This window comes from Heterodontus francisci, chromosome 24 (assembly GCF_036365525.1).
Source record: "Heterodontus francisci isolate sHetFra1 chromosome 24, sHetFra1.hap1, whole genome shotgun sequence".
Taxonomy (NCBI): Eukaryota; Metazoa; Chordata; class Chondrichthyes; order Heterodontiformes; family Heterodontidae; genus Heterodontus; species Heterodontus francisci.
In genome coordinates, this window is record NC_090394.1 from 15,840,618 (window position 1) to 15,856,357 (window position 15,740).

The window sequence follows — 15,740 nt, forward strand, 5'->3', positions numbered from 1 at the left end:
ATGGTGAGGCTAATGACATTCACCGTGATTGATGCACAAATTGCAGAACAACTTCAGGCAAATAAGCACGGAAATCTGCAAGTTGCTCTCTGAAACACGCTGCTCCCAAGTAAGCTGTATGAAATCTGACTGATCAAATGTACTGAACTGTATCAAGTTCCTGCACTTACATCATAGAAATGGACTAAACTCGACACAGAAAGTTAGGGTTTGTCCGTTTCTGTCTAAGAACCCTTTTAATGGCATTATAACTCTAATTACTGCCAAATGATCCCTCTGACACTGAAAATTAACTTTTACAACTGTGCATGCTCATTCTTTCAGGTTTTATCAGAGTTCTTTTTAAAGAAGTGAATGTATTTTACTTTTTCTGTCGATCTCTATTGAATCTTTCCATTCCTCTCTATTTTGCTTTCTGGAATTGCATTTGCTATGATAACTTCGGCTTCTTGGTTCAAACTGTCTTGTTCAGTTACATTACCCAGTGTGTTGAGGAAACTTTTCGACAACAATATGTTGTTAGTCCAACGAGAAAGGAGGCACTGCTAGACCTGGTTCTTGGGAATGAGGTGGGCCAAGTATTAGGAAGAGAGCATTTAGGGGATAGTGATCATTGTATCATCAGGTTTAGGCTGACTATGGAAAAGGACAAAGAGCAATCCAGGGTAAGAATAACTAACTGGGGGAAGGTCAACTTCAATGGGGTAAAAATGGAGCTGGGGCGAATAAATTGGAGTCAAAAGTGGCAGGAAAACCGGTAGATGAACATTGGACTACCTTCAAAAAAGAAATAGTTTGGGCACAGTCAAGGTATGTTTTTTTGAAGGGGAAAAGTAGGACAAACAAATCCAGAGTTCCCAGGATGACAAAAGAGGCAGAGATTAAGATAAAGATGAAAAATTGTGCTTATGACAGATGCCAGGTAGAAAATACTATTGAGAACCAGGCTGAATCTAGAAGGTCCAGAGGGGAAGTGAAAAAGCAAATAAGAGAAGCAAAGAGAGAGCATGAAAATAGACTGGCAGCTAGTATTAAAGGAAATCACAGTTTTCTATAGGCATATAAATAGCAAAAGGGTGGTAAAAGGAGGAATGGGGCTGATTAGGGATCAGAAAGGGGATTTACACATGGAGGCAGAGGGCATAACTGAGGTATTAAATGAATACTTTGCACCTGTCTTTACTAAGGAAGAAGATGCAACCCAGGCATGGGTGAAAGAGGGGGTAAGTCAGACACCAGAGGGGTTTAAAATTGATAAAGAGGAAGTATTAGATAGGCTGTCTGTACTTAAAGTGGATAAAGCACCAGGACCAGATGAGATGCATCCAAGGATACCTAGGGAAGTGAAGGTGGAAATCGCGGAGGTACTTGGCCATAATTTTTCAGTCTTCCTTTAACTCAGGGGTGCTGCCACAGGACTGGAGAATGGCAAACGTTATACCCTTGTTCCAAAAAAAAGGGTGTAAAGATAAGCCCAGCAACTACAAGCCAGTCAGTTTAACTTTGGTGGTGGGGAAACTTCTAGAAAAAATAATTCGGGACAAAATTAATAACCACATGGACAAATGAGAGTTAATTAAGGAAGCCAGCATGGATTTCTTAAGGGAAAATCATGTTTAACTAACTTGCTGGAGTTTTTTTTGAGGTGGTAACAGAGGGGGTTGATGAGGACAATGCTGTTGATATAGTGTACATGGACTTTCAAAAGGCATGTGACACAGTGCCACACAACAGACTTGTGAGCAAACCTGTAGCTCATGGAATAAAAGGGACGGTAGCAACATGGATACAAAACTGGCTGAATGACAAGAAACAAAGTTAATGGATGTTTTTCGGGCTGGAGGAAGGTTTGTAGCGAAGTTCCCCGGGGATCAGTGTTGGGTCCCTTGCTTTTTCTGATGTATATTAATGACCTAGACCTTGGCGTACAGAGAACAATCTCAAAGTTTGCAGATGATACGAAACGTGAAAGCATTGTGAACTGAGGGGCATAGTGTAGAACTTCAAAAGGACATAGACAAGTTGGTGGAATGGGCAGACAGAATGGCAGATGAAGTTCAATGCAGACAAATGTGAAGTGATTCATTTTAGTAGAAAGAATATGGAGAGACAATATAGAATAAAGGGTACAATTCTAAAGGGGGTGCAGGAGCAGAGGGGCCACAAGTGTTTTTGTGCACAAGTCACTGAAGGTGGCAGGACAGGTTGAGAGAGCGGTTAATAAAGCATACAGTATCCTGGGCTTTATTAATAGGGGCATAGAGTACAAGAGCAAGGAAGTTATGATGAACTTGTATAAGACACTAGTTCGGTCTCAGCTGGAATGTTGCATCCAATTCTGGGCACCGCACTTTAGGAAAGATGTGAGGGCATTGGAGTGCAGAAAAGAATGGTTCCAAGGATGAGAAATTTCAGTTATGAAGATAGATTGGAGAAGTTAGGACTGTTTTCCTTGAAGAGAAGGCCGAGGTGTGATTTGATAGAGGTATTCAAAATCATGAGAGGTCTCGACAGAGTAGATAGAGAGAAACTGTTCCCACTTGTGAAAGGATCGAGAATGAGAGGGCACAGATTTGAAGTATTTAGTAAGAGAAGCAAAAGTGACATAAGGAAAAACTTTTTCCCGCAGAGAGTGGTTAAGGTCTGCTATATGCTGCGTGAGAATGTGGTGGAGGCAGGTTCAATTGAAGCATTCAAAAGGGAATTAGACAGGTATATGAAAAGGAAGAATGAGCAGGGTTACAGACAGAAGGGAGGGGAATGGAACTGAGGGAGTTTCTCTTTCAGAGAGCCGGTACGGACATGATGGGCTGAATGGCCTCCTGCTGTGCTCTCACAATTCTGTGATTCATAAGCAATCCTTCAATCTGATTTGTCAACGAGACAGTCGTTTGCCCTGTTCCCAAAGGTTCCAGATGTCACGCAAGGCACTATGCTGTTCGGGTCTCTAACTTACAGCAACTTCCATTGCGAAAGGTCATTGTCAAGAAAACATGCTATACTAAATGAGGATTTTTAATTCTTCAGTTGGAAACCTACATGAAACTTTTAAAAAAAGGAACTGGTATCCTACAGTTAATTTTTAACAAGCTGGCAGCCAAGATGGCCAGCACAATTTGCATGGAAATACCTCATATTCCAGGACGTAGAATTGGAGATCCATGTCGAATGAGGTTCCAACCAGGACAAAGCTTATTCCAAATTCATGAGGCAAACAACTTCACTTCTAATGGTAAAAATTTAAAGCCATCTCGGAACATTAACAGTTGAGTCATTCTTCCAGGGGCGAACATTGTAACAATGAGACTCAAGAGAGATTGAAAATACCTAGACCCAAATCTAACTAAATTGCAAACAATAACACTGGACAATCATGTGACAAGCTGTGGAAAAACTAGCAGTATTTTGCAAAAAGAACAAGCTCCCGAGACTTGGAAGCAGACAAGCTTCAAGTGCTAACCAGAAAAGACCCCAGTGGGGGCTGCCTCTCTCTCTCTCTCTCCAGATAACATCGCAAGTTTGAAACCTGTCTGCAACTGTGGATCATCCAAGTCTACCATTGCTATAGACAGGGACCCCAGTGAAGAAAGCCACCTACAACTCTGTCTCCAAAAGAAACCTGGACCAGGTGGGCCAACCACAAAGTGTTCTTCTACCAGCCAGAAACTTCAAGTTCACAATTAATTCATCAGTTGGAAACCTACATTAAACATTAAAAAAGAGCTGGCATCAGACAGTTAACTTTTAAAAAGCTGGCAGCCATTAACAGTGGAGTCATACCTCCAGGGCGTGAACATTGAAACAATGAGACTGGAGAGAGATTGAAAATGCCTAGACTCAATTCCAAGTAAATTGCAAACGAGAACACTGAACAATCATGTGACCGATTCACCATCTGTGGAAAACCTAGCAGTCTTTTGCAAAAAGAACAAGCTCCTGTGGAACATCCAAGACTACCACTGCTACAGACAAAGAACCTGGGGAAGAAAGCCACTTACAACTTTGTCTCCAAGAAAAACTTGAACCAGGTGGGTCAGTGCACTTCTACCAGCCAGTGACTTCAAGATCACAACTTCAGCTGGATGACAACAGAATTACCTGACCCCACAGACTGTATATTATTTTTACTTGTTCTGGACTCTAATCCAAACGAGACTATTTCTGATCACTCTGTACTCTATTTGTGTGTGAGATTCTCATGTGCATGTCTGAGCTAAAGTGTAGCGTAGCTTTACTATTTTATCTCGATCGGGTTTAGTTTTTTTTTAAAGTACAATCAACTCATCTCTTTCTTGTTTAAAGTCAAGAAAACCTGTCCAACTGGTTCTTACACGATCACAACAAAGTTAAAAGGTAAAACACTCACTGAAGTGGTAAGCACATCCACTGTTCTAAAAAGAATAAACCCTGTTGCAGTGAAACAAGGAGAAGGACAAGAGGGAAGCCTTGTGACTCCTCCTCACCTGATCGTAACATCATAGAAAATAAATGGGTACAGGCAAGTCAAGGAAATGGCAGGCGCCATTCATTCGGCAGCTACAGGAAATTTTGGCCCGTTATGAACTGAGCCCGAACGCAAACATTTTCTGTAGCGCTCTCTATATCCCAGGTGCAACACATGAAATTCTACTCCAATGTTATTGCAAATTAGAAAATATACCCACAGCCACTCCTTCCAATTTCAGATAGTTGTCAAGTGCTATTTCATATCATGCAAGTTCTACACCTTCTCAGAATATTTCCAAGTAGTAGTTTTTAAACACAGCAATGGCTAACTGAGGGACATCACTAAACATACAGAGAATATATGAATTCCAAGGCTCCAAAGATGCAATAATTCATTTAAATATAGACTGTGACACATTTCCACCCTGAGCTGCTGAGAAAGAAAGACAGACTTGCATTTATATAGCATCTTTCATGACCACTACACAACCCAAAGCACAAGGGAGTTCTGATGAAGGGTCACTGACCTGAAACGTTAACTCTGCTTCTCTCTCCACAGGTGCTGCCAGACCTGCTGAGTATTTCCAGCATTTCTTGTTTTTATTAACCCAAAGCACTTTACAGCCAATTAAGTAGGACAGTAACTAGACTTCAAAAATTAAATGTAGGAAATACAACATCCAATTTGTGCACAAACAGCAATTGCACAAACAGCAATGTGATAATGGCCAGATAATCTATTTTTTGTGATGTTGATTGAAGGATAAACATCGGACGGGACACCAAGGATAACTCTCCTGCTCTTCTTTGAAAAAGTGCCATGAGATCTTTTACATCCACCCAAGAGGTCAGACAGTGCCGCGATTTAATGTCTCATCCAAAAGATGGCACCTCCAACAGTGCAGCACTCCAGTTCCAGCCTAGATTGATGTGCTCATGGTCTGGAGCAGGACTTGAACACACAACTATCTGACTCAGAGGAGAAAATATTACCATCTGAGCCACAGCTGACACACAAGTGTTACATCATGTACCATTGTGTTTCTTGACACTGACAGTCAGGTGGAAAACATCAGCACAAAAGCAAAATACTGCAGATGCTGGAAATCTGAAATTTAAAAAAAATCAGAACATACTGGAAATACCCAGCAGGTTAACATTTCACTCCAGAAAACATCAGCAGTTTGATCTAGCGCTCTGATGTTAAGATATCAAATCTAAATAAACATCTCCTGGTTAACTGAAATACTTCTGAAACTCTTTCCATCAGAGATAGATTTCCAGCAAAGTTATCTTGCTTCCAAAAAGATAATGGTGCGTTAATGGGAAAAAAGAAAAATTATTAAATTTAGTAGTTTTGTCGACCTAACAGTCATTGCATTAAGTAATTTGCTGTATGGGTATTCTGTGGCAAGTGACTCATCTCTCGACTCCCCAAAGAAACCCCACTACCTACAAACACAAGCTGCACGATGAAATACTCTCCACTTGCCTGGCTGGTACAGTTGCAGCACCATTCAAGAAGCTTAACCATCCAGGACAGAGCAGTCCACTTTATCGGCACCTGATCCACTAGTTTAAACATCAATTACCTCCACTACTGGCTGCAGTGTGAACTATCTACAAGATGCACTGCAGCAAGTAGACAATTCTTCTTCGATAGCATCCCTGAAAACTACGACCTCCACCACCTAGAGGGACAAGGGCACCAAATGCATTGAAACACCATCTCCCCAAAGTCCCCCACAAGTCACACACCAACCTGACTTGGCCATATTTCATCATTCCTTCACTGTTGCTGGGTCAAGTTCCTGGAACTCCCTACCTAACAGCACTGTAGGAGTACCTTCACCACATGGACTTCAGCAATTCATGAATGCTCACTTCCACCTTCTCAAGAGTAATCAAACCTGAACAATAAATCGGTCTTGCAAGCGCCACATACATCCCAAAGAATTACTAAAATAAACAGTGTGCAGTGCTTTGGGATGTTTCTGGAACACATGATAAGGGGCTACATATGTCTAAGTTGCACTTAGTAAAAATATATAGAGAAGTGATAGGAAAAAAAAACTACAAAATAGAAATTGAAGAGTAGTGAAGGAAACTAGAGCCTGAAGAGAAGGCAGATAAAAATAAATATTTTATTGTTTGCTTTTAAGATAGTCAGCTTTGTAAAATATATATAACACAATTCATCAATTTTACAGTATACCCAACAGCTCTCATGTGGCATTGCTTACACTGAGCTGGATGACCGGCTGCTTTTGTAGCCTCAAGTCATATTTTTTTTTTAAAACACATGGATGCATCCCCAGCCACCAGCGTCCCGGGGTGGTGGCGGGGGGGCAGTGCTCTGATAAGCATGGGTCGCATGAATCACATAACAGAGAATGGAACTGGGGACAACAAAGCAGCAGACAACTTTTTTTTTTAATGGACAATAACAATGCAAGAATGAAAATGAAACAGCAAGAAATATAATAAAAAGAGAAAGCAAAAATTCCACAAATAATAAGAAACGATAATACGTGGAAAGACACGATGGTCGAAAGTTAAACATAAGCAATCCACCTCTATAGTGGGAGGATATAATGAAAAAAAACAGAAAAAACAATTTTTCCTCAAGAATATTAAAACAAAGAAAAAGTCCCACATATAATGGAGCATAGTCATATATGCATAGATTGCAGGGTTAAAAATCAATGCATGTACAATAGGGTAGAGTTTAATTTTAAAATAAAAGAGGCAAAAAAGCAGCATTAAAAAAGGCTACATACTTAAAACTATTGCTCCAGGCTTGTGATAGGGTCACACTCCAGGACACAAAAACAGCTGGACAGATTTCAAACATAAAGGCGGTGACAACTGTATGGCTATGTTTATTAATTTTTGTGTGATTATGTTAGGAACTTTATTTTTAGTACTATGCTGTTGAGTTACTGATAAAAACAGATAGTGGTTCCATCAGTTTATCAGTTACTTTTTCTTTCATGGGATATTGGTATCGCTGGCAGGTCAGCATTTGTTGTTCTTGATCTGAGTGGCTTGCTAGGCCATTTCAGAGGGCAGTTACGAGTCAACCACATTGCTGTGGGTCTGGAGTCACATGTACACAAGGTAAGGACAGCAGATTTCCTTCCCTAGAGGTCATTAGTGAACCAGGTAGGTTTTTACAGCAGTCAATGATAGTTTCATGGCACTGAGACAATTCCAGATTTTTAATTAATTAAATTTATTAATTAACTGAATTTTACATTCCACCAGCTGCCATAGTGGAATGTGAGCCCGTGCTGCAAGGGCATTAGGCTGGGTCTCTGGATTACCAGTTCAGTGACATTCCAGTTCTGGTCACCACACTTCAGGAATTCCTTGAGAGGGTGCAAAGGAGATTTACCAGAAAGGTTCCAAGGATGGAGAATTTTAGTTGCAAGGTTAGGTTGGAAAAGATGGGTTTGTTCTCCTTAGAACAAAGGAGATTGAGGGGAGATTTAATAGAAGTGTACAAGATTATGGCAGGCTTAGATAGGTTAGATAAGGAACAGCTGTTCCCATTAATAAATGGTACAAGGACTAGGGGACACAGATTGCAAGTTTTGGGCAAAAGATGTAGGGGGAATATGTGGAAGCACTTTTTTTTTTTTTTACACAGCGGGTGGTAATGACCTGGAACTTGCTGCCCACAAGGGTGGTGGAAGCAAAGATGATCAATGATTACAAGAGGAAGTTGGATGGCCACCTGAGAGAAATAAACTTGCAGGGCTACAGGGATCAATTTGGGGAGTGGGACTGACTGCATAGCTCCGTAGAGAGCTGGAATGGACATAATGGGCCGAATGGCCTCCTTCTGTGCCGCAAATGAAGCTACGACTATGACCACTATTCCACCATCTTCCCAGTTTCTCTTCTAATCAGTCATGCCATTGGGAGCTGTTTATTGACTGCTGAAGGCACTACTACCAACATGGGGGGGGGGGGGGGGGGGGGGTGGTGGGGAGGTAAAAGAGATGTCCAAGAGGTCAGAGAGAGAGAAATAGAGTTTTGGTTGGGGACAAGGGTTGGTTACAGGGTTGGAGAAGGTTACCAGAGAAAGGAAGAAGGGAGAGTATGACGAGAATTAACCATGAGGAGAAAATATTTAAACCTGATGCACCGGGGCAGCATCAAGCATCCTAGTGACAGATGTGGAAAACCTAGCACAGGATTGGAGACAGACATCAGAGTTTTGGATGAGTTGAGGTTTGTGGAGGATGCATGGCCAAAAGAGTACTGGAGTAACCAAGTCTAGAGGTAACAAAGACATGTACAGGTATTTCAATGGCAGATGAGCTGAGACAAGAAATGTTTTAGAGCTGGAAGCAGATAATTGTTGTGATGAAGAGGGCATGGGATCAGAAGCTCAGTGTCAAATGGCCATAAATCATCAGTATTGCTGAGATTTTGCTGTGCTTAGCCAAAATTGTATCAACTCGCAGCAATATCTATAAAATGTTTAGATGTGATATACACCAGTGAATATATATTCTCCAAACATATGGTATAAAATGGATTAGATAAATTACATGTATATACACATCAACTTTAAAGTTAATATTTTTTTCATATATGCAAACACCAAAAAATTAAATATATTAGGGGTTCCACTTAAATCACCTGGCCATCATTTGTTAAAGGGTATATCTGAGAAACAGCACTTTCAGCAGCACCATAAAAAATTACTACCAGGATTGTGAATAAATCCAATTGGGATTCTGAACCATTTAACGCTGGTTTAAACACACGCATTTCAATAATCCAACATGATACTAAACTCCCTCTACAAACCTATAATATTACACAATCTAACTTAGTAACTATTCAAAGTGGTCATATTTAAAACTTATTTCCAAAAACATTTTTAAAAACAAAATTATACAGCCAGTAACACCATACACAAGAAGAAAATTCAAGGCTACTACAGCAATACAATTTCCTGAATATCTAGATCTGATGTCCCAATTGGGACAATACTCTCTGTGCAAAATAAAGGGTGAACAATTTATAAGAAATAGGAGCAGGATCAAACCATATGGCCCCTCAAGTCTGCTCTGCCATTCAATGCAATCATGACGAATCTTCTACCTCAACTACTTTCCCCACTAGCTCTGCAAAACCCTTGATTTTCAGACACCAAAACTCTCATCTATTTCAGCCTTGAACATACTCAACAATGGAGTATACACAACCCTCTGGGGTAGACAATTCCAAAAATTCACAACCCTCTGAGTGAAGAAATCTCATCTCAGTCCTAAATGATCAACCTCTTTTCCTGAGACTGTGCTCCCTGTGTTCTAAATTCCCAGCCAGGGGAAACAACCTCTCAGTGTCTACCTTGTCAAGCCCCTTCAGAATCTTATGTTTCAATGAGAGTATCTCTCATTCTTCTAAACTCCAGAGAGTGTAGGTCCAGTTTACTCAGCCTCTCAACATAGACAACCCTCTCATCCCAAGGACCAACTGAGTGAGCCTTTGCTGTACTGCCTCCAATGCAAGTACATCCTTCCCTAAAATTTGGAGACCAAACTGCACACAGTATTCCAGGTGTGGTCTCACCAAAGCCCTACATAACTGTGTCAAGACTTCAATACTGTACTCCAATCCCCTTGTAATAAAGGCCAATGTGCCATTTGCCTTCCGAATCACTTGTAACTTTGAGTTCCTTGTACAAGCACACCCAAGTCCCTCTGAACATAAGCATTTACACGTTTCACGCCTTTTTTAAAAATCTGCTTTTCTATTCTGACTACTAAAGGGAGTAACCTCACACTTCCCCACATTATACTCCATCTGCCACCTTGTTGCTCACTCACTTAACCTCTCTATATTCTAATCATATTCTTCTTTGGCCTCCTTATCTCGAGAGACAATGGATAAGCGCCTGGAGGTGGTCAGTGGTTTGTGAAGCAGCGCCTGGAGTGGCTATAAAGGCCAATTCTAATCATATAATCGCCTCGAAAGATAAGAGCAGAGTTATGTGAGGTATTTTCACTCCCCCGCCTTCGGGAATTCCTAGACAGATTCATGTAAACTATCACTAAATGCAGAAATGATTACAACCGAGAGTCGATGGAGATGAGTCCCGTGTGTTGTCGCTCTGCCTTACCAGATTTCGGTGGGTATCTGTAGGCCGAATTGGCCTGGATATCGATATCCTCGACTCCTGCGATTCTGCGGCTTAGCACCGAGCCCATGGTTTCCCTCTGAGTGAAGAATGCGCCACAAAGCAGGCAGCGTATGCTGGGACCGAATGCAGCGGCGGCAGGGTAAAGCTCCCGCTTAGGGCCAGGGAAACTTCTGCCCTCACAGACTATAACACACACACACAGGCCCTACTGCAATCCTCATCAACCTACACTCAAATAAAACACAGCGGTGGACACTATTCAGAGGGTGCTGCTCCCTGTCAAAGCACAAACCAAAAACAAAGTCCAACGGAACAAAGACTAATTCATGTTTCCAATCACTGGAGAAAAACACCAACAAAAGAACATTTTTTGTTCCGTCATAAAACGGTCGCAAACTTTCCCTGCCGGCAGTCTATAGGCCCTGGACTAGACTCACGATGGACTGTGGGAGTTGTAGTTCAAGGGGGTGGTTTATGGCCCTGGTTGGTGACTGAAAAGACTACAATACCCATGATGCGGTGTCGGTCCCTCATTTCCGGTGCCTGTCTGGCAGCGCTGTGGTCGCAGGCCGTTCCTCTTCGCTTCCACTGCAAAGCCTGGAAGCTCTCTGTGGGCGGGACCATTTATTTTTACACTTTAATTTTTCTTGCCCCACCATTGTTTTGACCTCCTGCTGGCATTATAGTTCTGTGGATGTTATCTAGTAGCTCTGCCCTTAGTCGTATCTGACTCTTAACATGTGTGCATGTTGCTGGGCAGATTATCTGATCGAGGGGTAGGAGCATCACAACTATCTTTACCAGATGATATAGCCGCACATCTAGCAGGAGTCACTGGATAAACCCGAAACGTCCTGATCTATATAATTCAGCTGCTGAAAAAAACAACTTGCTGAGTCATGAACGGTGGCTGTAAACAGTTCTTTCAAGGAACACAATCTTTTCAATAAAGGGTTCATGTAAGATACTTTGCCCTATTTTTTTTATTCATTCATGGGATGTAGGTGTCGCTGGCCAGGCCAGCATTTATTGCACATCCCTAATTGCCCTTGAGAAGGTGGTGGTGAGCTGCAATTTTATTTATTTATTTAGAGATACAGCACTGAAACAGGCCCTTCGGCCCACCGAGTCTGTGCCGACCAACAACCAACCATTTATACTAACCTTACAGTAATCCCATATTCCCTACCACCTACCTACACTGGGGGCAATTTACAATGGCCAATTTACCTATCACCTGCGAGTCTTTGGCTGTGGGAGGAAACCGGAGCACCCGGCGAAAACCCACACGTTCACAGGGAGAACTTGCAAACTCCACACAATTTACTCATATTGTACACACTGCCACACCTTGGGCAGACTTGTTTGTGAATTTTGTAACATAACTAAAGCCAACATTGTTTAAAAGACACTACCACAGAAATGTTAGTTTGGTATTGGAAGCATTTCTGTATTAACCAAGGCGTCTGGATAAATATTGTTGCTTAATTTGATTAGACCAAGAAAAGGTGACACTGGGCCAAAGAAACAGGAGGTGGCATCAGTAATACAATAATTTGAACATGAGGGCCAATCAAACTAAGAGAAACTTATGTTGCTGCTAAATCATAATATTATCGTCCATTATTATTATTGTCAATTAAAGGGCCTGTTTCAATGCTGTATCTCTAAATAAAAAATAAATAAATAAGACTGAAGAGAGGCAGGCAGCCATAGTGGCCCTCCCTCCCGATCATGCATATGCTGGACCTGTGAATCATTATTTTTGTCAGGCCCAGAAACAGACCCATGAAAAGGTCTTCCCACCCAGGCTGCAGATATTACAAGTAACCTTGATATGTGTGAAGTGGCTCAAAATCATATGAATGGCACTACACAGTGCAACACCCTCCACCCAGATCCCCAATGATGCAGAGAAGGATCTTTGCATTTCTTTTTTGTTATTTACTGATTAAGGATTCATTGTTGTATTGAAAAATGGCTTGTTTCTGTTACTTAATTAAAATTGACTTTTAAAATAGCGCACAATAGTTCATGCAGAAACAAATATAACATGCTGCAGCATCTTTCCTATACACAAGTTAAGCAAATAAAATTAAGGTTTCAGATTAAATTGAGTCCCTTAATGTTCCTTGCACTGACCCTACCTGAAAATAATACAGTACAACTTTACAGTACAGAGAAAGGTCACTTGCCTAATTAGTCTGTTGGAGCAATCCAAAACTAAACCCACTGCCCTGTCATCTCAGATGAAACATTAAACTGAACTCCCATCTGGCATCTCAGATGGACGTAAAAGATTTCATGGTGCTATTACAATGATGAGCAGGAGGATTCTTCCTAGTTTCCTGGACAATATTTATCCCTCAATCAACATTATTGAGAGATTATCTGGTCATTTATCTAATTGCTGTTTGTGGGATCGTGTTGTGCACTAATTGGCTGTCATGTTTTCTATTTACAACAATGACTACACTTCAAAAGTACCTCATTGGCTGGGAAGGCTTTTGGGATGTTCTGAGGTCATGAAAGTTGCTATATAGTTGTGAGTCTTTCTTTCATAACTATATTTCCTTGTCCATGGTTCCATTTTATGCTCTCTGGCTTAAGATAAACATGATAGATGATGTTTCTCATACATGGACCAAATTTTCTCATTGGCAATTTACAATGGCCAATTTACCTATCAACCTGCAAGTCTTTGGCTGTGGGAGGAAACCGGAGCATCCGGCGGAAACCCACGCAGACACAGGGGGAACTTGCAAACTCCGCACAGGCAGTACCCAGAACTGAACCCAGGTCGCTGGAGTTGTGAAGCTGCGGTGCTAACCACTGCACCACCGTCCCACACTGCTGACATTGTGCATCGGTGGTGGAGGGAATGAATGTTGAAGGTGGTGGATGGGGTGTCGATCAAGCAGGCTGCTTTGTCCTGGATTGTGTTGAGTTTCCTGAGTGTTGTTGGAGCCACACTCATCCATCCAAGTGGAGAGTATTCCATCACACTCCTAACTTGTTCCATTGTGGATGGTGGACAGGCTTTGGGGAGTCAGGAAGTGGGTTACTGCCACAGAATTTCCAGTCTCTGACCTGCTCTTGCAGCTACAGTATTTATTTGCCTGCTCCAGATCAGTTTCTGGTCAATGGTAACCCCCATAATGTTGATAGTAGGGGATTCAGCAATGGTAATGTTGTTGAATGTCATGGGGAGATGGTTAGATTCTCTCTTTTTGGAGATTACTTTCACAATCTTTCAATCTGATTGGTTAAGGAGACACATTCTTGCTTGCCTTGTTCCGATGACCTGTTTTCCTCGTTGCAATGTTACTCGCACTTTCATCAACTTGTGCATTTTATTCATTTTGCAAATAAATGGTAGTTGAAACGTTTAATAAAGCCAAAAATGTTTAATCTTTCCCCTTGTTAATGGTGTAGCCAAAAAGTTGTGATTTTTCTTTAATACTTAAATAAATGTCCTATTCTACTTAGCAACTTTCCCAGCTATTTGACTACACCTCTTCATCAAAAAGTATGCATATATTACTCACTGAATATTTAAGGACAGGAATTGTGACTAAGAGACTGCGTATTCTTCAATACCTTTCAATATGCACTCTTTTTCAACATGTATGATTCTCATCCTCAAGAATTATTGAGATAACTATCCTAATGACTAGGTATAGATATCACAAAGAAGGAGCAACGCAAACCACAGCCATCTCCAATAATACTGTATTATTATTTCAAGAGCAATAAAACAGATGGCAATAATATGGCTGAAAATTAAAATTTATAGCATGCAAAAAAAAATAAGGAATTTTTCTTCCGAGTTTGTGAGACCATCAACTACTATGAGACTCCAAAAAAATGTCTGGCCTTAAATTATATGGTACAAATAATAGCCTACAAAAGTAATGGATTTCAGTTAAATTTCTTTGTGTTCTGGTTTAGCAGAGGCATTCGATGATTTACAGAACTAAGCATTCATATGCTAATATTTACACTAATTGCAAAATCTATGAGATTTTACAGGCCTGCTGTGCCATACACATTTACTAGGTTAAAAAAAATCACATCAAAAGAATCAAATTGTATCTGATTAATTACAACATATTTGGCCATTAAGGAGGGGTGGGGGAGTTGTTCTGGCCATCCTTGTGCATTTAGATTTAGAGATACAGCACTGAAACAGGCCCTTCGGCCCACCGAGTCTGTGCCGACCATCAACCACCCATTTATACTCTTCTTCTTTCCTTTCTTTTGGGCCTCCTTATCTTGAGAGACAATGGATACGCGCCTGGAGGTGGTCAGTGGTTTGTGAAGCAGCGCCTGGAGTGGCTATAAAGGACAATTCTAGAGTGACAGGCTCTTCCACAGGTGCTGCAGAGAAATTTGTTTGTCGGGGCTGTTGCACAGTACCTCTCCCACTGACAAAGGCAACCCGTGGCGCCCAGTTTCTACGCCAATTTATCTGGACTTATAACCCGTAACTGCTGCCTTCCGTGTTGTTTCAGTCGCTGTGAGGCAACTATGGAGTGACCTCTCCATGGTGCATGCCTGGACAAGTTTATGGAGGTTGAGAGTTGCCCAGTCGTCAAAACCCCCCTCTCGGCCTTTCTGGTGGGGTCCAAAGGAGTGCAGGGCACAACATTTGGCACCAGTATGGCTGCAGGAACTGCCGGAAACATGCCAAAGGTGACATATGACCACCTATGGGGTTCCGCTCCGGATTATCTGTTAGGGTTTACTCCCTTAGCCTTGGTCTCTCCTGAGACGCCCACAAGGCAGTGGGGTTGTTGGGGCCCCTACACAGGTGTAGGATGGTGCCGGTGGGAGGAGGGGATGCGAGGGGATGCGAGGGGAAACAGTTTGGAGATGCTGGGGATCGAACCCAGGACCTCATACATGCGAAGCATGCGCTCTACCACTGAGCTACATCCCCAGCCATCCCATTATATACTTATATACTAATATACTATTATATACTAATCCTACACTAATTCCATACTCCTACCACATCCCCACCACCTACCTATACTACGGGCAATTTATAATGGCCAATTTACCTATCAACCTGCAAGTCTTTGGCATGTGGGAGGAAACCGGAGCACCTGGAGGAAACCCACGCAGA

General features: G+C 41.7%; 1 protein-coding gene and 1 non-coding gene across 6 annotated transcripts in view; both read right to left on the minus strand.

Moving 5' to 3' along the window:
* The window catches only part of LOC137383211 (E3 ubiquitin-protein ligase MGRN1-like), a 257,889-nt gene that overhangs the window by 240,188 nt on the left and 1,961 nt on the right, over window positions 1–15,740 (minus strand). For 3 of the 5 annotated variants that reach the window (XM_068055699.1, XM_068055698.1, XM_068055702.1), the window contains exon 1: window positions 11,119–11,248. The exons of 1 other annotated variant lie outside the window; for it this stretch is intronic. In XM_068055699.1, the coding sequence (XP_067911800.1) occupies window positions 11,119–11,233 (115 nt within the window). In that variant the 5' untranslated portion in view covers window positions 11,234–11,248. Of the gene's footprint in view, window positions 1–10,588; window positions 11,045–11,118; window positions 11,249–15,740 lie in introns of those variants that run through there. One more of the 5 variants, XM_068055700.1, reaches the window with a different exon arrangement.
* trnaa-cgc (transfer RNA alanine (anticodon CGC)) lies at window positions 15,480–15,551 on the minus strand. Its single transcript has one exon. It is a non-coding gene; the product is annotated as a tRNA-Ala (tRNA).